Source organism: Silene latifolia, chromosome 7 (assembly GCF_048544455.1).
Source record: "Silene latifolia isolate original U9 population chromosome 7, ASM4854445v1, whole genome shotgun sequence".
Taxonomy (NCBI): domain Eukaryota; kingdom Viridiplantae; phylum Streptophyta; class Magnoliopsida; order Caryophyllales; family Caryophyllaceae; genus Silene; species Silene latifolia.
The window spans coordinates 125,696,897-125,724,146 of NC_133532.1; the positions used below are offsets into that span (position 1 = coordinate 125,696,897).

Consider the following 27,250-nt stretch of genomic DNA (forward strand, 5'->3'; position numbering starts at 1 on the left):
TCAATGTGTTTTTGACCAACCGCAGTGGAGCATGTACAAGTAATAATGGGTTCATAAATATCGAGTTCGTCCCATAATTGATTTAGCGTACCATAATAGACTGCGACGGACATATTCTCGGTTTGTTTACAATCACGAAGATCACTTTTAATTTGTTGAATTTTGGAACCGTCAACCATATCAAGCCGATCATGAAGATCGTCCCACAATCGTTTGGCATTAGTATACGTAGAAAGTAGGCGTTTTACCTCGGGCTCAATGAGATTCATGAGCCAAGCAATCAACATAGCATGAAGAGTTTCCCAATCATCGTTTGTGCACGGAGGTGCAGGCGTCGTGATAGTCCCGTCGAGGAAGGCAAATTTGCGACGAGCTTTGAGGGCATTCCTGACATCGGTCTTCCATTCCGTGAAATTGTGGAGATTGAGGCGTGTACCCGTAATATGATCGCCAGGCCGGTCATGATAACCGATATAGTAAGGAGAGGTAGGTTCGATTTTAGGCGGCGGCGGTGGTGGGTCGTCAATTGCCATGCCGGCAGAGGAGGGGTAGGTTTTGATGATTTTTATTTTTGTATTTTTAGGTTTCCTGATACCATGCTAAGATATACGTATTTAGGTAAAATCAAACTTATGTTATTCATGGCACACAAGGCCGGTATTTATAGTACAATCGAAAGACTTATTGCCCAAGGTAAAGATATAATAACTAATATAAAACGGAAATAGGAAATACTTTCCAAATCGGAATTTCCATAGGAATTTCCATAACTTATCTTAACATTACCAAACCAATTTAAACACCCTTTTTCGCGCTCTCGCCTCCAACGCGACTAACAACCCATCGGGTTTCTATAGAACCACCGTCGGTAATCCGTCAATAGAAGCTGTCTATGGCGAATATCTCTGCAGAGGGGACCAGAACATCAGCTCATGTCATCAATGTGTCGCTACCGCCACCACTACGGACATTCCAAGACTTTGTCCTAACATGAAGGGGGCTATTGTATGGTACGACGGATGTCAGGTTCGGTATACGAACTCGTCTTTCTATATGGATAATTTACCTGGATGGATCGCCTGGCATGCTAGCGACATAATCGGTGACAAAATCCAATACATGGACGCGGTAACGAATATGATTAATGTGATCGCGCTTCAAGCAGCCGGAGGCGGGTCTTTTAAGAAATTTGCAACCGATTTTGTCAACTATTCGGCGAGTCAGCCTATATATGGGTTGGGACAATGTACCCCGATTTTAATTGGTAACGATTGTTATGGGTGTTTGAACTCGTTGATCCAATACTTTCACCAGAAGCCGGGTGGTCAGGTTTTGGCGCCGAGCTGCATTGTACGGTTTGAGGCTTTCCCTTTCTTCAATCTTTCGTATCTACCACAAGTACATCCACCGTCACCGTCACCGTCACCGTTGCCATCATCAGGTACTCCCATATCTCTCATTTCATTTATACAAATTATTATTTCACTTATTTTGAATTATCGTATACATCTATATATGTTGAATAATGGGTCGGGTTTGAGTCGGGATAAGAATAGTAGACGTGACTAGGTGAGTCGATTGAATATTATGTTTGACTCGGGTTGGGCACAGAGTATGACTTTGACAGTTTGACTACTTATATATGTTCTAAATTAATTAAAAAAGACTTCAACTACTTAATTAATACTCCCTCCTATTTTATATTTTCTTCCCTATTTTCTTATTCGGTTATTCGGGTTTTCTTCCCTATTTTTTTTTTGGGATGATTTGTGTGGTCTAAATTCAATGATATGTGGGGTAGTGTGTTTAGTGTGGTCCAAATTCACTTTGTTATTTCTTGTGTAAAAATGAGATGGGAAGAAAATATAGAACAGGAGGGAGTATAAAAAGACTTTGATTGTTTGACTATTTGACTGGGTAAGAGGAATAGTCCACTAGTTTATGGTAGACCTGGTAAGACTGACACGATCAGAATGACCGACTCAAATAACCCGATCCGATACTTTAATTGTCTTTGTTATTAATTTAATTAATTAGTTTAATATCAACCAATTTCATGATTTACGTAGCTAACTTATAATTTAAGACAAAACTAGTACTCGACCTTGTTCTCCTTGTGGTTCGACCTCGACTACCCTACTACAGTAGTTGAGAATTGTTTGATTGGGGGAGTGCGACAAACCCCACTATCACTATACAACCAATTAGTTATACTGGTTGTATTGAATAAAATCCGAGCTTTATATTGTGTTTTTTGAGTTTAGACCTACAAATCACGAACTTTATTTGAAGAAATATGAGCTATATTATAAAAATATTGAACATAAAAAATTATAATGAAACTCAAAAATAATACAGTATATATGAGCTGAACTAAATTTTAATTTTTGACAGTAAAAAGTTTAAATATAAATCCAAATTTATGAAAGCTCGGAAAAATATAAATAAGCTTAGTTAAATTGGTCATAGTTTGAGTGTACTGAATGAAAATTGGTCTATCAAGCTTGTAACTCCGTATGTTCAAGACCAATTGATACGCCAAAGTACGCATGAAAGAAAAAAAGCTAGCGTGTGAGAAATTTCATAGCAATAATTAATTAACTCTACAATGCTAAGTACGCATTTGATACAATAAAAAAACGATTGAGACGATAGAATATTACGGAGTATATTATGATTGAAACGGTCACAACTCACAACTCAAACTATTGAGACGATAGCAATAATTTTTTTTTTTTTTTTTTTTTGATGACGAGGAGGTTGGATCCTCCCCGGATACAGGACCCCACCCTGCTAGGCGCCTGTACCATGATAGCAATAATTAATTAACTTGAGAATGTTCAACAGTTGACAGAATAAACACCATTAGAAGGACCTTAACTATCATAAAATGTAGCTATAAGGACCTCATCTTTTATAGTGTGGCTTTAAGGACCTCAAATCATTATTTTGACCAAAATACCCTTGTGTATAGACATGTACTTATTTTATAGTGTTAGTTAGTAGGTAGATTTTAGTCGGATCACACATATTTATCGGATTAAATAACAAATTGATGAAATAACTTGTAAATTTACGTAAATAAATACATGCTGATTATTTTCAAACTAAATTATCAAAATATTATCACGAGTCCTAAAAAATGGCGCTATTATTTTATCCAAAAGTTGTATAAGATCGTTTTACAATAATTTCTTATAAGACTATTTGAAGACATAAAAAATACGAGCTTATTTTTTTCGTACCTATAATAGTGATAACACTTTGTTAACTCGATTTGGTTCAAATAAATGATCATTTAATTGGATTGTAAGTAGACAACTTTGTTAACTCCATTTGGTCAAAATTGGGTTCTACTTAACCGGGCAAATCAATCTGATCTGAATGATCCGACCTGGAAAGGCTGACCCGAGACCCGAAATTAACCCGAGCTGTAGAACCCGAATACAACCTAAAACCCGAATAATTAACCCGGCCAAAACTTAACCCGAGTTTTCCTAGACCCGTATCTGACCCGACTTGAAACCATCTAACCCGAAAGTAACCTGATTTAAATGACCCATGTAGCTAATTTAAAGTCACATTAGCTAATTTAAAGTCACATTAAATTGAAGTCACAACATTATTTTAATGAATTTTTCTAACCCTCTTAATCATTTATTTTTCTTCGTTAGAATTTGTAAATTGTTGAATAGTTAAGACTTCAAAAACAAATGGAAAAGTTGAAAACTTCGTGTTCCCTCAGATTCAATCACAGCACATTTATTGGCTCCCTTTAATTTTTGCAGCACAAAAATTTGAGTTTAATTAAAATGAACGGTGATTTAATCCCTGAATTTAATGGAAGTAAAGGAAAAGAAAAAAAATGGTTCTTTAGTTAAAAAAGGTGAAGATTCAAAATGACCCAACTCGAGCTAAGTCGAGCCGAAAAATAACCTGACCCAAATAACCCGACCCGCTTAATTATTGACCCGAAAATAACCCAACCCGAAATGTGTGGGTTCAGACTAAAATCTACCTATGAACACTACAAATAAGTACATGTGTATACACAAGGGTATTTTGGTCAAAATATTGAATTGAGGTCCTTAAAGCCACACAATGCAGGAACTTAAATTCATGTGAATTGTAAAATGGGTTTGTTGTTTGGTTACCCCAATTCACATGAATTGGAAGTTCCCATGAATTCCAATTCCTCAACAATGGAGGAAGTTGCTTACCTAGCCCTCCCTAGGTAAGTTAGAATGCCTACATGAATTGCACTTCCTCCATGGCAACCAAACATTTTTTTGCAATTCACATGAATTCCAAATTCACGTGTTTTATGACTTCCTAGGCAATACAAATTCCTATATGCAACCAAACGACCCCTATTAGTGATAGTTTAGGTCCTTCTAGTGGTGTTTACTCACAATTGACACATACGTATTAACGTATCTAGAAGGATGTGGACACATTCGGACCTATGGAGTGTAATTCCTGAAAAGTTGACTGATTCTAAAACTCGTGGTAAGGCTATGTTTGGTTAAGTATTTCGGGTACTTTATTTGGTCAAATTAACTTATTAGACTAAAATTTTAATTATCTTATTTTTTTAAGTGTTTGACAAGTAATTTATTTAACTAAATAAGGTAATTGAAATGAAAGCATTTGAGATTTTTGATATCTAATTTGATTTGATTCGATTCAATTTTTCTTCGGAAAATGCACGCGGTGCCCTTGAACTTTGATGTTTTGCCCGAAATACCCAATTTTTTGATCCGGAAATCTTTAAGAGGCTATAACTCGTGTTTACAAGCTCAGAAAGTAACGATTTTATTTTTCAAATTGATTATCTTTTCGAGACCTACGACTTGAAAAAAAAAATTGTCGTGTTTGGAATTCGTGACCAAGAGATATGGTCACTCAAAGTTTGTACGGTAAAAAAAACTTTGACGTACAAAAACTCCTAGCCACGGGATCCAAATGCGACAATTTTTTTTTTCAAATCGTAGTTCTCGGAAAGATGATCGATTTGAAAAAAAAAATTATCACTTTCTGAATTCGTAGACACGAGCTATAGCCGCTTAAAGTTTTCCGGAACAAAAAATTGGGTATTTCGGGCAAAATTCGAAACTTCAAGGGCACCGCGTGCATTTTTCCCATTTTTCTTTTGTATCCTTAAATCTATACTATTAAATAATTATCATAACATTTTACGTCATTTCACCAAAATCAGTTAGCTTTTCAGTTAGTTTGCCAAACATTTTTTTTATATAATCAGTTACCTTATCAGTTCCTAATTTGCAGCTTTAGTTAGTTTTTCAGTTTTCAGCTATCTTCCAGGTCCATCTACCTTTTCAGTTAGTTTTACCACCAAATAGAGCCTAAATTAGTCTTTTCTTCCGTTCCAATTATACCTGGCAAACAGATCGGGTCGTGTCGTGTTCGTGTCCGTTTCAACATTAAACGGGTCACAACTACCTCAACCCTAACCCGATCCAATTACATAAACGGGTCATTTGTCTCAACCCTAACCCTAACCCAACCCATTTAATTTTTCTATAACCCAACTCGACTTGTTTAACCCATTTATCTTTTAGCAGGTCATTTTTAACACACTTAACCCGTTTAACCCAATAAGCTAATAACATAAACTAAGCTTTATAGCCCTATTATCCTAAAAATAACGAATGAAAATGCTTATTTTTAAGTTGTTTGATTGGGTTATTTATTCAACCCAAATATATTATGACACTTTTAAGTAAATGGGTTATTCGTGTCGGGTTCGTGTCAAACGTGCTCAACCCTAACCCGACCCATTTAAGTTTCGTGTCATGTCCGTGTCAACCCAATTACTTAAATGGGTCACAACGTCTTAACCCTAACCCGCTAACTTCGTGTCGGGTTCGTGTCGTGTTTTTGGGTCGTGTCAATAATTGCCACCTCTAGTTCCAATTATTTGTGTACTTTTTTTTACTAGTATAGATCCCGCACAATGCATGCGCGGTATAAATAGAGTTTTTATTTCCAGGGGTATTATTTATACATTTAAAATATATAGGTACCTTATTAATATTTATTTTTTTCACTCCATTATTGTAGTTTGATATGAAACAAAAAAGCAATGGAAAACTAATCAAAGAGAATTCTAAAGTTATGAAATGTGTTTTTTTATGAAAATATTTTTATTTTACCATAAAACTAAGAATCATTTTATAAATTTTCTCCAACTATTTTAATGATTTTTTTTTTTCTCACGAAACTAATAGTAAGAACGTTATCATTTTTCGAGATTCAAGGTAAAGCCGCTACTTTACCTAAAATTTTAGGAAAAAATAGTGATAACTATCAATGCCGCTACTTCAAGTAGTCACTTTTCTAAAATCACAATGAGCGCGCCTGCCTGGCCTGGAACAAAGCAGGTAGTTATCAATTTTGTGTTTTTTTTCTAACAATTCTAAGGACATGTTCTTTTCCGCTTAATTTCAGCTCATTTCAGCTAATTTTAGATCAGTTCACTTAACTTCAACTTCATTTATCTATCCAAATTTCATTTCAGTTCAGCTCCATTCAACTCACTTTAATTCCATTGAGCTCGCTCAATTTAGTTCAGTTCAATTAGATTTTGATCATAGGATGGCCTAATTGTAGTATGACGTTTATGGTTGCACTAGAAACATGTATAATGCAAAATTACAACTTCCAAGTACAATGAAATTGTGCAGGTAAAAATAAAACATCAACTAATAAGGCGATCGCAATTGCTGTTGTTTTGACTCTTCTTGGAGCTGGATCATTTGCGATAACGTTCTATTTTATTATTAGACGATGTAAGAGTAAGAAGATCGATGATGATACTCATGAAACTGGTATGAAATCTCTTATATATAGTCCCATTGTGAGACATTGTTATTGTTCAAAGTTCAACGTTAAAATCAATTTACAATAGAGCAATTCTACACTTGAGCCTCTTAAAATCTAGAAAGTATATTACACGACTAGCAAGGACGGTTGACCCCTCTCTTAATAATAAGAAATTTGAAAATTTTAGTTCAAATTTTCTATTTTTTGTATAGTTTATATTATTTTTTCAATATTTCGCCCATGGTAAAATTCGGTTCGCTCTAACTATAAATCCTATTCATGTTTTATACATATATATAAACTATAATGATTATTCATGATAACTGAAAATTAATATATCTTTATAGTTTTTGTTTGATCAATTAACATATGCCTATTTTTGGGTGTGATGGAATAATTGAAGAGGATCTCATAACTCGCGAGTCATTGCTATATACTATGGCAACCCTAGAGACAGCAACAAATGGTTTTTCGAATGAGAACAAATTGGGTCAAGGTGGATTTGGTAGCGTTTATAAGGTAATCGTTTACCCTGAATTTTGATGCATGTTTTCTTATAAAAAGGTGGTAACATGTCTAGTTTGATTCAAGCATGTGTCGAAAATTCAAATGTACGATATTTTTCAACTCAATTAAAGGACGTGGATTGGAAATCAAGGATACAAGAAATCTGAACATGTTTCAAAATTTTAAATAAAAAAACAACACACGATGCCAGTTTAGGGCAAATTGTCAAGGCTCGATTGAACCCGGGATTGTCTAAACTGACCTCGAGGTTCTCCAACCCGACCTGTGGGTAGGTCTAAGAGAAATGGTGAATTATAACTAAATCTTTTTATTTCTTTCCCCTTTTGTTATTATCTTAAAGTTTTATTTGATATATTCTTGTCACTATTAATTATAGTTGTACACAGGGTACGTTACCAAATGGGGAAGAAGTGGCGGTAAAAAGATTGTCTAAAAGCTCACATCAAGGTGCACAAGAATTTAAGAATGAGATCTTATTAGTAGCTAAACTTCAGCACAAGAATTTGTCTAGGTTGCTAGGGTTTGCTTTGAACCAAAAAGAAAAACTACTGGTTTATGAGTATGTGCCTAACAAAAGCCTTGACAACTTTGTTTTCGGTAATTCACTCGGACTTACTTATATGTTTTCCGCGTTGGTGCTTGTTGATGTGGTATTACATCGGTTTTATTACTGATTAAAATCTCCTATCTACAAAAAAACTAAGACAGACTCCAATTTTTACACCGAAAACATATTACCTAGAATTGGGACTATTTTTTGTAATGTATTCGATAAGTATGCGGCGCTACATATGAACCTAAGTCATTAAACTATATATACAAATTTCAAAATCTCAAAATTTGTACAAAGTTTAAATGAGGAAAATTTGGCTGCACTCATTCTATGATTGAGAATTTATTGACTTTTATGATAAAAAAAAATTGTGGCTGAAAATATATTATTAGTAAATATTTAAATGATAGTAACATCAACGACATTCCTCAATTTTCTTGATTAATTTTATCTCTATACGACTATACCGTGCATACATTGCAAGATCTATACTAGTGTAACTACAATTTATATCATTTTCTGCAGCGAGTTAACTTTCGGAAGACTTACCTCTTTCTATTGTGCCAAATTGGGCATATTTTAGAAAAACCCAATATTTATTTATATGTTATAAATATGAACAAAATAATTAAGGTAAATTAGGATAATCTAAACGCATACTCTATAAAAAATCTGTACCAAAATCTGATTAAGATTTGATTTGATTGTTTTATATCTTCACTCCACAAACCAGCAAACTAAAACATGCATCTTCGGTACTCTACCTCGTTGATCAAGTTAAACTTTGGTCACTTTGAACTTCAAAGCTTTTATTTTATAACTCACATAATAGATGTGTTCTCGTTAGGTAAAGCTAGTTGCCCGCCCATATAATCACATCACATAAATTTTGTGATTCGTTGTATGTTTCAGATCCTGCAAAACAAGGACAATTAAAGTGGAGATTGCGTTACAAGATTATTCAGGGAATTGCGAAAGGAATGCTTTATCTTCATCAAGACTCGGGTTTAAAAATCATACATAGAGATTTGAAGGCTAGCAACATATTATTGGATGCAAAAATGAATCCTAAAATTGCTGATTTTGGTTTGGCAAGGATGTTTGATTATGACAAGTCCCAGAGCAACACAAGCAGGGTTGTTGGAACATAGTGAGTACCGTTTATGTGTCTTAAATAAATAGATTTTTTTTAGATTGAAACACAGATTGGTAAACCTACCCTACTTCGTATTACTTAAATCCTATATCTTACTGTTTAAATTTTTTTAAGCGACAAATTACCCCCATAACTTATGAACTATGTGTAAATCAACCCTTTAAATTTAACTTGTAGCAAATTAGCCCCATAACTTTTCAAAAATGTGCAATTAAGCACAAATCAAGTTTTTTACCATTTTTTAAACTAAAACTTATTGTTTTCTATTATAAAAACTGTTATAAAAATAACGTATTTTCTAACATATGCCCTTAGGGCACATGATAATAAGCTAATTAGGCAAAGTTTGTTGAAAATATATCATAACAAATTAGAGTTGAAACTCATATTTACCATAATTAGTGATATAATGTTAAAATCTTTCCCTACTTAAACTTCTTATCATGTGCCCTTAGGGCACATGTTAGAAAACCATTATAAATATATTTATTAAATAATTAAGTATAATATTTACATATACAACGAAAAATGCGAACCAATTTTAGTACAAATAAAAATTTGGTCATGTAACTTTTCATTGTAATATTATTAACAATTCTCATATTAGGAACATGTTTTTTAATAAATAAGAATTTTAGGATTAAAATATAATCAATAATTTTGATTTTCAATAATTGTAAAATATTTAATTAGCAAATTTTATTCTTAAAATTAAGATATGTAGTTAATTGCACATTAAGAGAAACTTATGTGGTTGATTTGCTACATTTATAAGTTAGGGGGCTTGATTACACATAGTATCAAAATTATGAGGGTAATTTGCTATATTTACATAGTATAGTTTATAATAGTTTAGAAAATTTATCACTCACATGGTCACATATATTAATGTTCTCTACGATATTAGTGGCTACATGTCTCCGGAATATGTTACGCGTGGGATATACTCGACGAAATCAGATGTGTACAGCTACGGAATATTGATCTTAGAGATCATTAGTGGCAAGATAAATTCCGCATTTCCTGAAGAAAGTTACGGTGAAAGTCTCGTCATCTATGTAAGTTAAATAATTCTCCCGTTGTACGATTTTACAGAAAAATCATTTTAAACCATATAACGAAAACTTTCATGCCCTTATCATGGAAAAGCGATGGTTGTGGAAGTTATTTTAATGAGATTATTTAGGTAAAATATTTCCTGGTTTTACAATAATTAAAACAGTTTTACACAATTATTGATTGAAAGGGGAGTAATTCATTAATCCTTTATAACATTAACAGGCTTGGAAGTTATGGCATGAGGGTAAATCATTGGAGTTTGTCGATGCAAGCATAAGAGATTCATGCTCGAGCAATGAAGTGACGAGATGTGTGCACCTAGGTTTATTGTGTGTTCAAAAGGCAGTCGAGTCAAGGCCGACAATGGCCACGGTGGTCCTGACATTGGAGAGTAACATTCGTAGTCTTCCAGTACCAAGTGAACCCGGTTTCTTCAACAAGGACATAGGAGATTCCGACCTTGGCAATGACATTGTCATAGTTCATTCGTCAAATCATGTATCTATGAGCGAAATTGAACCTAGGTAGTTCGATGAAAAGTCATCAACAAATTGAATTGCTAGATAGCTTGAATGAGATTTATACACACAAAGTTGTTATATAAAGCGGTCTTTTCGTATTGAGTAGGTCTTACCGTAAGACGGATTTGTGAACGGTCCATGAGGTTAATGGGCCGTGATATAAAGCCTGTGGAGGTATAAAAGACAATTATCCAATAAGTACACAATACAATTATCCAATGTAAATTATTTGGCGTTTGATGTTTGGTTCGCAGAATGATAAATTAGAAATCAAATGAAAGTGTATGGAGTTTAAACTTGATTCTTTTTTTGAAAGAAACCCCAAAGTGGTATGACATAAACTATCGACCCAAGGTTTTCTACCTATACTCATAGTACTATCATAAATAAGCTCATGCGCTACGCGATTCAACTTCCGACTTACAAATGACCAAACCACTTCAGAAAATGCAAGACTAAACAAGAAGATCTTATTAATTATTGATTAAATGAAAGCCACTATGGGCCTTCTTCTTCGATTCCAACGCATCGATAAAGGCTTTACAATCGCTTTCTAAAATGACCCTGCTGCAACTCCGTCTCCTTGCCTCACGCATTCCTTCAACCATTGGTTATGCTTCTGTCACCCTTGGCTCGTCAATTCCTCATTTCCTTACCGACAATCCCTACTTCACATCAACCAGGGCCGGTCCTGAACACCTTGAGGCCCTAGGCAAAATTGTAAAATGGAAGCCCCGACTCTTAAAAAAGTTCTCTTCGAGTAATTCGTGTGTCACTATCTAATACAATTCGATAAACGAAACAACACAACCCTTTTGAAGAACACTACGGAGTATTTTTTTTTCCCATTTTTAAAGACGGGTTGAAATTCTTTCAAATTTTAGATATATAGTTCTAATAGATGAGTAAATTTTTACAAATTATGCCATGACAACCCCAATTCGCTGAATTTTAGAAAACCAAAAAATAGAATGTAGCCATGAACACTACGGAGTATTTTTTTTCCCATTTTTAAAGACGGGTTGAAATTCTTACAAATTATGCCATGATAACCCTAATTCCCTGAATTCCAGAAAACCAAAAAATAGAATGTAGCCATGAACACTACCCAATTGATAAGATAAATAACCACTAGGTTACATGTCTTATTTTGATAATTATATGTGATAAATTTTATTTGATAAATGCCTCGACCTATAGCCAGTTTAGCGGACTCCTAATCCACCTTCATGGGCCTTTTCTAGACATGGGTCCTTGTCTTTTGCCCCCCTAAATAGCCCTTAGGCCGGCCTCGACACCAACCCTGAAAATGATTTGAAAAATAATAGTAACATGTTATCACAAAATAGCAACATTTTATTATAAAATGGTAATATGTTGTCCATCTTATTTCAGACGGGAAACATCCGTCTGAAGCTAGACGCGGTCCAGTCCAGTATATAGAGCCACAAAATCATATATTATATTAAAGTAACAACCGCAAGCCCCGTTGACCGCCACGTGTCACAACCCCGTAAATATTGTATTATACACTTTAAGTTGAGCCGTTTGGAAGGTCGTATCGGACCACGTTTCATTTTCTTCTGGTTTTCCACCACGTGTCCAAGGCAATTTCGGGAGTTAACCAATTCGATTTCAGTCCTTAATAACGAGTATTAATCCATTTTTTACGATTATCTCAGGTTCAACGAATGCCGGTTTATCGCGTACCGGTACACCTGAATGTCCACCGTTACTTCTCGAATTTGGTGTCGCCATTTTACCTAAGCCGAGGCACGTTCTAGGTTATGTCAGGGTAATTTTGTTCCGGGACCTTCGAATCTCGTAAATCATGTATTATACAATTCAATTTGAGCCGTTTGGGAGGTTGTACCAGACCACGTTTCTTTTTCTCCCAGTTTTTCAACAACGTGTCCGACGCCATTTATGGAGTTAACCAATTCGATTCCAGGGGCAAATAATGAGTATTAATCAATTTTTCACGATTATTTCAGGTTCAACGAATGCATGTTTATCGCTTACCGGCACCCCCAAATGTCCATAGTTGCTCCACAAATTTTGTGTGGCCGATTTACCAGATCCGAGGAATGTTCTGGGTGATTTCTGGAAATTTTGTTTCGGGATCCTGGAATCCCGCAAATCGTTTATTATAAACTTCAGTTTGAACTAGCTTAATAATGGTTTAAATAACACCAAATTAACATTCATCTTAATTATTTTCACTTAAAATTACAATTAATACACCTACCCATTATTTAAACATAAAATAACCATCTAAAACTAAGTATATAAGATAAAATATATGTTGATAATCTGACCCGACCCGACTTGCCACCCATTGATGACCCGACCCGAAGATGACCCGGCATGAACCAAACCGACCCGAACCCGTCACTGACCCGAATCCGTCACTGACCCGAATCCGAAATGATCCGACCCGCCTTGACCCGACCCATAACCGACCCGAGTGACCCGATTGCCACCTATACCCGAGATAAACTTAAATCGGCTGTTTGGCCATTTTCGGATGAGATGATTATTGTTATGCGCGGAAGCGTGTTGAGACGAGTCATATCGGACGAGTCATATTCTAACAATTATAAACTAGCTCATTTAAGAGTCATCAGATCCATCAAAAATCGAGTTGGAGATTATTTAATCAATCGGGTCGCTTTCAATTTCAACTTCATTTAGATTGTTTCATGGGTTGGTTTAGGACTTTAGGTACTTAATTTTGTCCTTCACGGAACCCTACTCCTTGAAAAATATCAAAATCAACTTGTTTTTTTTCTTTCAAGTATTCCAACAGATAATACGAGTTGTATTCTTGTCCACAAATAAATAATCACTCCGTCCCAATTATTCTTTTTGTATTTTTCATAGAATCATAGGCATATTTTAATCAAACAGAAATAAATGACTATGACGAAGTGATACTCCGTACTTAGAGATATATACACACAAATTCAACAGTTCACAAAGTACTCTTCATCAACACAAATTTACATTAGTTAGTAATTAAGCACAAAAATGTACCAAAATATTTGGTTTTTACGGTTGTTACAAATTATAATAATTCTTATAATGGTTCATCAAACAACGATCACCTCAGTCGAATCCGCCAGCGTCTGCAGTAATGACAAAATGTTCGCCAACGGAAGTACTTATCAAACCAATTTAAACACCGTTTTCCGTGATCTCGCCTCCAACGCTACTAACAACTCTCAAGGTTTCTATAGAACCACAGTCGGTAATCCGTCAATAGAGGCCGCCTATGGCGAATACCTCTGCTATGGGGGCGTGAACATCAGCTCATGCCACCGATGTGTCCTTTCTGATAGATGAACCATCTCAACCAAAACCTTAAGGTGATGGTTGAGGCCCAACTATTATAAATATTCCTATTACTTTCCACCATGCCTGCGGATATACGAAAGACTTGTCCAAACTCGAAGGAGGGTATTTTCTGGGGAGACGACTGTCTGATTCGGTATTCAAACGCGTCTTTTTTTGATAGTATGGATGAAAGTCCATTAATGACTGTTTGGAATTATCGCAACATAATCGGTGATCAAACGCGGTACCTTGACGCGGTAAAGAATATGATTACTAATGAACTGGCAGTTCGAGCAGCCGAAGGCGGCTCATTTCAGAAATTTGCAACCGAGTTTATCAACTATTCGGCGATTCAGCCTATATATGGGTTAGCACAGTGTACTCCGAACTTAAATGCTTATGATTGTTACGCTTGTTTGAACTCGTCAATCCAACACTTTGATAAACAGAGGCTGGGTGGACGGATTTTGGTGCCGAGCTGCATAGTACGATATGAGACTTACTGTAACACCCCCATACTCCAAGTGCCTTACCAGGACCACTCAGGTATAAGGATGCCACCATCTCGGTTACCCGAGGCATGATAACCATAAGACAATGAAGAAACATACTTAATTAAATAAGTTTAAGTGATTACATTACAAACCAACTGAAGCAAAATACAACTGTTCTCAAACTATAAACCAACTGAAAGGAACTGTCCTAACAAACACAGCGGAAGACTAAAGACTCTGATATGTGATGACTCCATCCCCAGCTAGATCCCACGCGTATCAAGATATACCCTTAAGCTAAATCGCTCACCACCCCCGAATGGATCACCACAGTTTTTAAAACATTTAAACGGGGTCGGTCAGTACTAATCACACAATTCAATATACATCAACAATAAGATAAACAGACAATTTGAACTGTCACACACACACACACACCACCAACCAATTCCCATCATCTCAATATCGACCGTCCCTTTGGACCCACCCCGATGAGGGACCGCAGCCGTTCCCACCTAAGCCCCGCTCATCATACCGAGCGATAACCCTGTCCATTAATGTGCACATCCCCTTTCGTGGCGGGTTCCACGAAGGGCGAAACTAGGGCGTGAGATCACTCCCGCAAGTGACCCCACTCAGCCGAGAACGCATCTCGAGAACCATCAACAAACACAACCACAATCACAATCACAATCACAATCATCATATCAAACAACTAACTAAAGCACATCACCAATATCCCATTATGGGACTAATACTGAGTAGGAAATCCTACCTGGAAAGCACAACACTTGACGGTATCTACAAATTTGTCTCAAAACGCCTCTTCTACGAATTCTCCTCCTAACATATAACACATAAAGACTACCAATTACTTACTATTCATAAAACCCCCAAATCCTAAATTAGGGTTTGACCAAACCTAGCAAAACATTATATAAATTATATTAAAAACTTACCCTCGACGCAAGAAATCCAACGACACGAACTACGATACGAACTGACCGTCTGAACTCCGGGAATTGTTAAGGATGCGATTAGGAAGATGACTTACTGCTTTCTCTCTTAAACAGGTTTTAGGTTTTGGTAAAAGTGAATTAAAACAACGACGATTATGTTTAAATACCCTAATCGCATAATTAACAAAACCCGAGAAAACTCCCCCGTAAAACCGGACACTCGATCGAGTACCCAAGGTACTCGATCGAGTACCCCCCTACTCGATCGAGTGCCCCAGCTACTCGATCGAGTGCCCAACAGGTCAGAAACTATTTTATTCCGCAACTTGCCCATACTCGACAGAGTAAGGGCTACTCGATAGAGTACCCCCAAGACATATAAATACGGAGTATTACAGTCTTCCCTCCTTAAAAGGAACTTCGTCCCCGAAGTTCAAACCACCACTAAACAAAGGTACTCCCATAAGCCTCCCGACTCGAAGGTCAAACAAAACACAACGTAAACATGATACTAACCCCAACCTATCCCGACAATCATACCGACACAACATATAAAAGGTGTATATAGAACTCTTAAAAACTCTCGCGATCATCTCCTACCCCCCTAAAAGAAACAAGGTTACGTCCCCGTAACCATACATACCTGATCAAAAAGGAAAGGGTAACGCTCTTTCATTATATCCTCTGCCTCCCATGTAGCTTCCTCAGTCTCGTGGTTAGACCAAAGGATCTTAAGCAAAACTGTCTCACCGCCCCTAGTCTTTCTAACCTTTCGGTCTAGGATCTGCTTAGGTACCTCAAGATATGATAAAGACTCATCAAGCTCTAAGTTCTCTGCCTCCAACACATGTGACGGGTCACTCACATACTTCCGCAGCTGCGATACATGAAACACATTATGCACTCTCTCCAACGCAGCCGGTAAAGCCAAACGATAAGCCACTTCCCCAACTCGCTCTAAGATCTCATAAGGCCCTATAAACTTCTGACTTAGCTTGCCTTTCTTCCCAAACCTCATAACTCCACGCATAGGAGACACTTTCAGAAGAACCTTGTCCCCAACCTGAAACTCTATGTCCCGACGATGTAGATCTGCATAACTCTTCTGTCGATCCTGGGCTGCTCTCATCCGTTCTCTGATCATCTTAATCTGTTCCACCATCTCATGTACCATCTCTGGTCCTAAAACCTTTGCCTCAAAGACTATCGTCCCAACAGATCGGACTCCTACATCTCCTCCCATACAAAGCCTCAAACGGTGCCATACCAATACTAGTGTGATAGCTGTTGTTGTAAGAAAACTCTATCAAGTCCAACCTCTGCTCCCAGCTACCACCAAAATCCATCACACAAGCTCGCAACATATCCTCAAGAGTCTTGATTGTTCTCTCAGTCTGCCGTCTGTTGCAGGATGAAATGCTGTACTCATCTTCAAAGCTGTTCCCAACGATTCCTGCAACTCCTTCCAAAACCTTGATATAAACCTCGCATCTCTGTCAGACACTATGTCCTTAGGGACTCCATGTAACTTAAGCACGTTCTTTCGATAGGCCATAGCCAGTTGTGCCTTAGTCCATGTATCTTTCATTGGAACAAAGTGAGCTGACTTGGTCAGACGATCCACTATCACCCAAATCATATTGTTACCTTGTTGACTCTTAGGCAAACCCACAATGAAATCCATGGAAATGGATTCCCACTTCCACTCAGGCACCTCCAAAGACTGAACCTTACCTTGTGGTCTTCTCTGTTCCCCTTTAACTCTCTGGCATGTCAAACAACGGGACACAAACTCAGCTATCTCTTTCTTCATCCCAGGCCACCAAAACGTTTTCTTCAAATCCTTGTAAAGCTTGTCTCCACCGGATGACTGAATATGGTGTGTGCAATGCGCTTCTGTCATGATTGTCTTTTTCAACTCCTCGTCATTAGGAACACACCACCTACCATCAAACCTCAAGCTACCATCTGTATGAATGGAAAACCGGGACACTGTCCCTTTCTCTACTCCAGCTCTCCACTCCACTATCTTAGGATCCAAAGCCTGCTTATCCCGAATCTCATCATAAAACTCCATGTGTCTTGTCATATCACCCATAGCATCTCCTTTCGCATTATATGAATCCCAAAGCTCGCTACCTCATCCCTCAGCCTCATCAAAGATAGAGCTGTACACAAGGAATGTACACTCTTTCTACTCAAAGCATCAGCAACAACATTGGCCTTCCCTTCATGGTAGATGATTTCCATGTCGTAATCACCAATCAGCTCCATCCACCTCCTCTGTCTCATGTTCAACTCCTTCTGCGTGAAGATGTACTTGAGACTCTTGTGATCAGAAAATACCTTAAAGATTGCTCCATAAAGGTAATGCCTCCAAATCTTGAGAGCAAACACCACTGCACCCAACTCCAGATCATGAGTAGGGTAGTTCTCCTCATAAGGCTTCAATTGCCTAGAAGCATAGGCAATCACTTTACCATTCTCGCATCAACACACACCCCAACCCATTCTTCGAGGCATCTCGTATAAACCTCGAAATTCTCGCTCCCTTCAGCAATGCTAGGACGGGAGAGCGTGGTCAAACGCTCCTTTAATGTTTGGAACGCCGTCTCACAACTCTCATCCCAACGAAACCTGTTCTCTTTCCTCATCAACGCCGTCATTGGTCTAGCTATCTTGGAGAAATCCTTCACGAACCGCCTGTAGTATCCAGCTAAACCCAAGAAACTCCTCACCTCAGCAACATTCTTTGGTGCTTCCCACTTTGTCTTTGCCACAATCTTCGCCAGGATCCACTGACTACCCCATCTTTAGAGATTACATGCCCCAGAAAGGCAACTTTCTCTAACCAGAACTCACACTTGGACAGCTTAGCATACAACTCATGATCCCTCAAAGTCTGCAACACGATCCTCAGATGCTCCTCATGCTCCTCCTTAGTCTTAGAGTAGACTAAGATGTCATCGATAAACACTACTACAAACCGATCCAAGAAGCGTCGAAGATCCTATTCATCAAATCCATAAACACTGCCGGCGCATTAGACAACCCAAATGGCATCACCACATCGATAATGGCCATACCTCGACGTGAAAGTCTGTCTTCGGTATGTCCACATCTCTAATATTCACCGATGGTACCCGACCTCAAATCAATCTTAGAAAAGACTGTTGCACCACTCAACCGATCAAACAGGTCATCTATCCTTGGCAAAGGGTACTTGTTCTTTATCGTCACACGGTTCGGCTCCGGTAATCTATGCACGACCTCAAACTCCCATCTTTCTTCTTCACGAAAAGAACTGGTGCTCCCCAAGGCGATACACTTGGTCTAATGTATCCCTTCTCTATCAAATCATCCAACTGTCTCCTAAGTTCCTCCATCTCCTTAGGACCCATACGGTACGGTGCCTTAGAGATTGGCCCCGTCCCCGGCTTCAACTCAACGGTGAAATCTATCTCCCTCTTCGGTGGCAACCCCGGAATCTCCTACGGAAAAACATCCGCAAACTCTCCCACCACTGGTATCTCCTCAAGCCGGGCTCTCTATACGGTCATCTCTCACATGGCACAGGATCAAAGGACATCCCTTCCTCAGATACGACTTCAAAGTGACAATTTGCAATCAACTTAACTTTGGGTTTGACTAGAAACCCACGATAAGACACACTTACACCCTTAGGACCTCTAAGGGACACTCTCTTTGATGACGAGTCTATCTTAGCCTTATACTTTCCTAACCAATCCATCCCAACTATCATCTCAAAACCATTAAAAGGAAACTCTAGCAAGTCTACAGGAAAATCGACTTGCCCAACTATCAAAGATACATCTCTAAACAACCTCCCACACGATACGGACTACTTTGAAGGTATGAAAACTTGCTCCCTAACGAGACTCATACACTCTCAAACCCAACTGTTTTACATGACTCGAAGACACAAACGATCGAGGAGCCCCGAATCAAACAAAACAAACGTAGGAATACCATTAACAAGGAATGTACGGGTGATAACGTGCGCATCCTCCTCAATTTGCCTTCTTGTCCATCATGAACAACTTGCCCTTTGGTCTTCCGCCCACCTCCTGGGACAAGTACTAGGCGATGCGGTCGGCTTAGCACCCGACCCTTGATTGTTGTTGTTGTTCATCGGTGTCTTCTGATAAGAATTACCGCCGTTGCGGTTGCCTCCACTCTGGTAGCTCTGACCTCCCCGGTTTGGCCATGATCCAGCTGGTCTGTTGCTCGCAAAGCTCTGCGCAGGTCTCTGAAAGGATCCCGGTGCACTTGTGCACTCATGTCTCTTGTGGCCTACGCCACCACAACCAAAGCAGGTCACTCCCCAACTATTGCTCGCGCTCCCACGGCCTCGCCCAAAGGAAGTTCCAGCACTAAACCCAGACCCAGAAGAAAATCCCTTAGATTGATTGTGGTTGCCTTTCTTGAAATTAGATTGGCCACCACCCTCGCTCTCAGACTTCCTCTTTTCTCCACCTGACCTCTCCTGAGCCATCTCCACTAATCTCTCGGCTCTCCCAGCCCTCTCATACGCTTCCTTTACATCAGTAAGGACTCCCACGGGTAACTTATCCATAATCTTCGTGGTTAGCCCTCTCTCAAACCTCAAAGCCAGATTCTCCTCACTCAAACCCATATCCTCAGCATATCTAGATTTCTCATTGAAGCTGCTGTAGTACTCACCCACGAGACATCTCGGCCGTCATCTTAAACTTGTCGAACTCCTCTCTCAACTTACTCCTCACATGTTAAAGTACGAACTCCTTCCTCATGACCCCCTACGAAACTCCTCCCAAGGTATAGCGGGTAACCCCTGGTTGGTATATATCTCCTTGGCACTCACTTTCACTGAATCCCACCATTTGCCACTGCCTCCCTCGGATAGAATGCGGCTGATCCACTCTCATCTCATCGGGACAGCGAACTAAATCTAGTATGTTCTCCATCTCCCTCAGCCAACTATCAAGATGGTTAGGCTCCTCAACTCCCTTGTACTCCTTCGGGTTAAACCTCGCAATATAGAGGCTAACTTTAGCATGGTCAACCTCCTTCTCCTTACTCTTATCCTTGTCCTCATTCACTCTCTTCAGGGTCTCAGTAAGAGCGTCCTGGTGCTCTAACATCTTGACGATGTCGTCCGTAGTCATAAGCTCAGCTCTCGCATACAAAGCATTTCTCTTGGGCGGCATCTTGAAGCTATATAAGAAAGGGATAAACATAAACACGCGTACTAAACCTCAAAACACGAAAACGCGTTGCCCAGAACCTACTCGATCGAGTATCCAAACCCACTCGATCGAGTAACGGGCTACTCGATCGAGTGCCCCCATATACTCGATCGAGTACCCAAACTCCAGAACCAAACAGACCTTCTGATCTCTAACCCACTCGATCGAGTATCTAGGCTACTCGATCGAGTGACCCCCTACTCGATCGAGTACCCCTAGTTACTCGATCGAGTGCCCCAAAACTCGATTCTGGACTCAAAATCGCCAAAAACCAACCCGATCGAGTCAGCCTCACTCGATCAAGTACCACCAATACGTAAGAACTACCCGCATATTACGTCGTATACTAACATGTTAACTTTATAAATCATATTATCATAACAATCATGCTATTAATTGCCACGTTGTAAAACATTCCATCATGCTATCATTTCATCAACAATGTCTATATATATAACATTAATTTTCTTTCATCTCATCAACTTCCAATTTGAACATCCAACCATCAACACATTCCATCACATTGTTACGCAAGTTACTACGCACACACATGACTCAACACACATTTCCCCCATGTGACCGGTTCAAAGTTGTAGGGCGAGTTCGCGACTTTAGGACGTCTCCCAAGTCTTTGCATTAGCTCCTACAACCTTTACCCCGGGTTCATTTTAATTGACTCCCTATGTTCATTAAGTTCATTGGTTACAGGTTTCAGGATCGTCTCTCTGATACCATTTGTAACACCCCCATACTCCAAGTGCCTTACCAGGACCACTCAGGTATAAGGATGCCACCATCTCGGTTACCCGAGGCATGATAACCATAAGACAATGAAGAAACATACTTAATTAAATAAGTTTAAGTGATTACATTACAAACCAACTGAAGCAAAATACAACTGTTCTCAAACTATAAACCAACTGAAAGGAACTGTCCTAACAAACACAGCGGAAGACTAAAGACTCTGATATGTGATGACTCCATCCCCAGCTAGATCCCACGCGTATCCAAGATATACCTGCCAAGCAACTGCTCACCACCCCCGAATGGATCACCACAGTTTTTAAAACACTTAAACGGGTCGTACTAATCACACAACTCAATATACATCAACAATAAGATAAACAGACAATTTGAATGTCACACACACACACACACCACCAACCAATTCCCATCATCTCAATCGACCGTCCCTTTGGACCGACCACCGATGGGGGACCGCAGCCGTTCCCACCTAAGCCCCGCTCATCATACCGAGCGATAACCCTGTCCATTAATGTGCACATCCCCTTTCGTGGCGGGTTCCACGAAGGGCGAAACTAGGGCGTGAGATCACTCCCGCAAGTGACCCCACTCAGCCGAGAACGCATCTCGAGAACCATCAACAAACACAACCACAATCACAATCACAATCACAATCATCATATCAAACAACTAACTACAGCACATCACCAATATCCCATTATGGGACTAATGCGAGTAGGAAATCCTACCGGAAAGCACAACACGCAGACGGTATCTACAAATTTTGTCTCAAAACGCCTCTTCTACGAATTCTCCTCCTAACATATAACACATAAAGACTACCAATTACTTACTATTCATAAAACCCCCAAATCCTAAATTAGGGTTTGACCAAACCTAGCAAAACATTATATAAATTATATTAAAAACTTACCCTCGACGCAAGAAATCCAACGACACGAACTACGATACGAACTGACCGTCTGAACTCCGGGAATTGTTAAGGATGCGATTAGGAAGATGACTTACTGCTTTCTCTCTTAAACAGGTTTTAGGTTTTGGTAAAAGTGAATTAAAACAACGACGATTATGTTTAAATACCCTAATCGCATAATTAACAAAACCCGAGAAAACTCCCCCGTAAAACCGGACACTCGATCGAGTACCCAAGGTACTCGATCGAGTACCCCCCTACTCGATCGAGTGCCCAAGCTACTCGATCGAGTGCCCAACAGGTCAGAAACTATTTTATTCCGCAACTTGCCCATACTCGACAGAGTAAGGGCTACTCGATAGAGTACCCCCAAGACATATAAATACGGAGTATTACACTTACCCCTTCTTCAATCTTTCGTATCTACCACAAGTACATCCACCATCACCGTCACCATTGCCATCAGATTCTAAACCAATACCTGTACTGAACGACTCTAACGGTACGTACTCCAATATTTCTCATTTTTCTCCAAATCATTATCTCTTACTATCTTGAATTATCGTATATACCTACATTGCTACATATGGTTGATACAGTGACATACCCAGAAACGATAGAGTGTTGACAGTTTGACTACTTAAGGAAACTAGACTTTGACTTTTTGACTTTGACTCTTTGATTACTTAACTGGAGGAATAGCCGACTCCCTTATAGAAGAGGTTAAACGGTGGTGCTACTCCGTAACTACAATGCTACTCGACATTATCTCGAGCACTATAACCATACATGTGAAGAGACTTCAATACAAGTACTGAAGTATATAACTAGACCGGGTAAAATTGACCCAACTCAAATAACCTGTTAGGAATAATAATCATATCAATCAAAATATGCAACAAAGTGAGTATACTTGTAAATAACCTATTAGGAATAATAATCATATCATAGAATAGAAACTTTACGTAACAAGACCCGACAACTGAGGACTCGAGCATGAATTGCAACTTGAATTAACCAGAATCGATATGACCTAACCCGAATGTTTATTATTACAAACTGGCCATTAACCATAAAAAAAGAATGACCCGACCCAATCTGAAATGACCCGAATTCTTGTAAACCCGAACTTACCCGACCCATACCCGACCTAGTTGACCTGTCTGCGAGGTCTATACATAGCATATTTATTTTAATTCTTTATTTCTTTATTTAATACTAACTATGGTCATACAATTTTAATTGTACAAGAAAGAACAAAATCTCCACAAAAGTGATTGTTGCCATTGTTAGGGTGCAAACCCATGTCCCACATCGGTAGAATAAAGATGGAAGATTATCTTTATAAGTGTCTACGAGGCCTTTTGGGAAGGAGCCCAAGAGTAAATCCGTGAGGGCTTGGCCCAAAGCGGATAATATCGTACTATTATGGGTTGTGGACACAGATGCAGCAGAGGCCCAACACGGGATATTCACGCTTCCGCACAACAAGTGGTATCAGAGCCCAAGGTTCGACTTGGGCTAGACACAAAGATTCATCAGGCCAAGACTTGAAGGTGGACGTACACTATAAGGCGTGGAACTCCTATAGCTCGAGGGAGAGCTAATATGTTCGCAAGAAGCGACATGGTCTCACGGCGTTGAGACGGCATGCCGTCCAAGAGAAGATCGTCAGCGACCCGACGAGGTGGGCTGAGGCTTAATGGAGGCAACAAAAGCGGTCCATGGTAAGTCCAAAAAAGGCGGTCCGGCGTGACGTGCTGAGGCGGTGGATTCGGACCAGTCCAGGGTATATTGGATGCAGAGGAGTTTGGTACGCAAGTGTAGCACAAGCCCCGTGAGACACATGGTGTGTCGTTTAAGGGGAGGTTATCAAGACTTGGTGATGCGGGTGTCTAGGTGATGGGGCTGCATGGTGTGGGGAGTTCTCCATGGAGGTCAAGGCCCGAGTCAAGATGATGGTCCTTGGTTTGAGGGGAGGATAGTTAGGGTGCAAACCCATGTCCCACATCGGTAGAATAAAGATGGAAGATCATCTTTATAAGTGTCCAGAAAATATAATAGTACGAGGCCTTTTGGGAAGGAGCCCAAGAGTAAATCCGTGAGGGCTTGGCCCAAAGCGGACAATATCGTACTATTATGGGTTGTGGACACAGATGCAGCAGAGGCCCAACACGGGATATTCACGCACGCTTCCGCACAACAGCCATCATAATAGTTGCTCTGATTGTCTTCTCAGTAGCATTATGTTTGATATGCGTTTGCGTTTATCTTCTAAAATACAAAGCACGGAAAGTTGATGTCTCTACTCATGCCGAAACTTGTAAGAATTACCCATTTACATTAGCATTTGATCTTATTTACATGCTCAAAAGTCGGTATCTCCTGCTGAGTCCTGACTATTGATTCTTATTTGGAGTTCTAGCTAACCAAGATTTCACTGCCGACTCCTTGCAATATGACCTTGGAACGCTTCTTAACGCGACAAGCAATTTTTCGGATGAGAATAAACTAGGTGAAGGCGGATTTGGTGGCGTCTATAAGGTATACTTTTTAGTGAAGAGAATAAAAAAAAAACTCAAATGATACTAATTTTTCGGACTAGAGCCAATGACCACACCCCCACACCCCCACTGCCCCCTGCAGCGGTACCGCCGCCCTTGATGCCTTTAGCTTTCCTGTTAGCTGGGCCCCTCCGCCGCTGGGTTGGCTCAAAGCCAACGTTGATGCGGCCCTTTCCCCCTCTTCTTGTTTAGCCAGTCTGGGGTGTGTCATTAGAGACTGTTCTGGGTCTTGGGTTATAGGTTGGTCACTTCGCTTCCCTGGGAGCAACCCTTCCCTGTGTGAAGTGTTTTCTATCCGTGATGGGCTTTTACGTTCTAGTGTCCTTGTGAACAATGTCTTGATTGCGTCTGATTGTCTGGATGCCGTTAACTCTATCTTGCTGTCTACTGCCCCTTGTGGTCCTTATACTAACATCATCCTTGAGTGTAGGGCCCTCTTGCAGGACTCACCCCATTTGAAGCTGAATTTTGAGAAGAGGACTGCTAACCGTGTGGCGGATGCTATTGCTCACCATTCCGTCCATGATACTAGTCCCCTTTTAGGTTGTTTTGAGTGGGCTCTTGCCCCTCCCTTTGTTGTTGATCTTTGTACTAGTGACTCTGTTTTGGCCTCTGAGCCTCTATCCCCCGACCCGCCCCCGTGATGTACTCTAAACGCTTTTCTCACTTTTAATGCATGTTCCTTTCATCCAAAAAAAAAAAAAGATTTGGATAAAACTATCTTATACGAGAATTTTTTTCCGTGTAGGGTACATTATCGAATGGGAAATTGATAGCGGTTAAGAGATTATCTGCAAACTCTAGGCAAGGCATACAAGAATTTAAAACTGAGGTATTGGTGGTAGCCAAGCTTCAACATCGGAATTTGGTGAGACTGTTGGGATTTTGCTATACTGAACGAGAGAAGCTACTTGTATACGAATATCTCCCGAACAAAAGCCTTGACAATTTTATCTTTGGTACGTTATTCATTACTCCGTCCATGTTATATATGATGACCGAGTTAAAATATAATACATGTAAATGACATATGATTATCTATGATATATTAGTTCAGGAAAATCGACAACTCCTTGACTGGGAAAGGCGCTACAACATTATAAGAGGCATTGCTCGTGGGTTGCTTTATCTCCACCATGATTCTCAACTCAGAATCATACATCGAGATCTTAAGGCAAGTAATATCTTGTTAGATGACAAGATGAATCCTAAAATTTCCGACTTTGGCACCTCTAGGATTTTTGGTGTTGACCACAGCCAAAGCAACTATACAAACGCAGTCGTAGGAACATAGTAAGTAAATACGGTTACTTATTTTAATTAAATTTTTGTTATGCATTCCAATTATTTGTTTAACTTTGATTAAAATAATTTGTAGTGGATATATGGCGCCAGAGTATGTGTTGGAAGGGAAATTCTCCATGAAATCAGATGCATATAGTTTCGGTGTGCTTGTCTTGGAGATAATCAGTGGAAGAAAAGTCAGGACATTTAATCAGGCTGGTAATGCCGAGGACCTTCTAAGCTATGTAAGTACTTCGTAATATGTAGTCAAAAACAAAAAAATTTTAGTAGAATTGTGACAAAGAGAATGTGATCGATATTTGTAGGCTTGGAGACAATGGGAAGCAGGAACGCCACTAGAATTTGTGGATCCAGTAATAAGAGATTCATGCTCAAATAATACCGATGTTATAAGATGCATACAACTCGGTTTGATGTGCGTCCAAGAATCCGTAGAGGATAGACCGACAATGGCTAATGTCGTCCTGACATTAGACTGTTACTCTATTACTCTACCAGTGACACATCAATAAGATTTCTTTGCAAGACCAATGGTAATCACATCTTTTCCTAAAGAAGTTAATAACTCAGACCAGTCAGCAAGTAAATCAATACCTTTATCGGTAAATGAGGACTCAGTCACTGAACTCGAACCTAGGTGAACCAAATAACAATCGACAAAAAACTGTGGATATTCCGCGTTATTGTCTACGTCGTGGGTTTATCCATTATTGACTACGTCGTGGGTTTATCCTGTGTGTTGGTAAGGTACGAGTTTCATATTCCCTAAGGCCTAAGTCAGCCATAATGAGCATGTAGTATGTTTTTTTGAAATAAAAAAGAATTATATTAGATCAAGGTTCGCAAAGGCCAAAATGGTGTGCAAAATATCCGATAACAACAATTTACCTTGTTCATACAATCTGATATATTTCTCAATTCACAATGTGGTATCGAGCTAGGTATTATTCTTCGTAAATATGCCGTATTTCTTTATTGAAATCTCGTTTTTTTTCTCTCGTT

At 39.2% G+C, this 27,250-nt stretch overlaps 2 protein-coding genes across 2 annotated transcripts; both read left to right on the plus strand.

Moving 5' to 3' along the window:
* Positions 1–880: 880 nt before the first annotated feature.
* LOC141593028 (cysteine-rich receptor-like protein kinase 10) lies at positions 881–10,887 on the plus strand. Its single transcript, XM_074413961.1, has 7 exons — positions 881–1,441; positions 6,708–6,851; positions 7,250–7,365; positions 7,761–7,971; positions 8,840–9,077; positions 9,991–10,141; positions 10,365–10,887. The coding sequence occupies exons 1-7, from the start codon at positions 991–993 to the stop codon at positions 10,668–10,670; spliced, it is 1,617 nt and encodes a 538-aa protein (XP_074270062.1). The 5' UTR covers positions 881–990; the 3' UTR covers positions 10,671–10,887.
* Positions 10,888–14,181: 3,294 nt separating this feature from the next.
* Positions 14,182–26,237, plus strand: LOC141590736 (cysteine-rich receptor-like protein kinase 8). Its single transcript, XM_074411300.1, has 4 exons — positions 14,182–14,413; positions 24,799–24,923; positions 25,692–25,902; positions 25,996–26,237. The coding sequence occupies exons 1-4, from the start codon at positions 14,182–14,184 to the stop codon at positions 26,235–26,237; spliced, it is 810 nt and encodes a 269-aa protein (XP_074267401.1).
* Positions 26,238–27,250: the final 1,013 nt, after the last annotated feature.

Bases quoted from the DNA above. Each gene is read 5' to 3' on its own strand.
- LOC141590736 (XM_074411300.1), top strand. From the start codon at position 14,182: ATGGATGAAAGTCCATTAATGACTGTTTGGAATTATCGCAACATAATC. The intron at 14,414-24,798 runs GTTTGAACTCGT...TCTTATTTGGAG, and splicing joins TGCTTATGATTGTTACGCTT to TTCTAGCTAACCAAGATTTC. The intron at 25,903-25,995 runs GTACGTTATTCA...ATGATATATTAG, and splicing joins CCTTGACAATTTTATCTTTG to TTCAGGAAAATCGACAACTC.
- LOC141593028 (XM_074413961.1), top strand. From the start codon at position 991: ATGAAGGGGGCTATTGTATGGTACGACGGATGTCAGGTTCGGTATACG. The intron at 7,972-8,839 runs GTAATTCACTCG...TGTATGTTTCAG, and splicing joins CCTTGACAACTTTGTTTTCG to ATCCTGCAAAACAAGGACAA. The intron at 10,142-10,364 runs GTAAGTTAAATA...TAACATTAACAG, and splicing joins GTGAAAGTCTCGTCATCTAT to GCTTGGAAGTTATGGCATGA.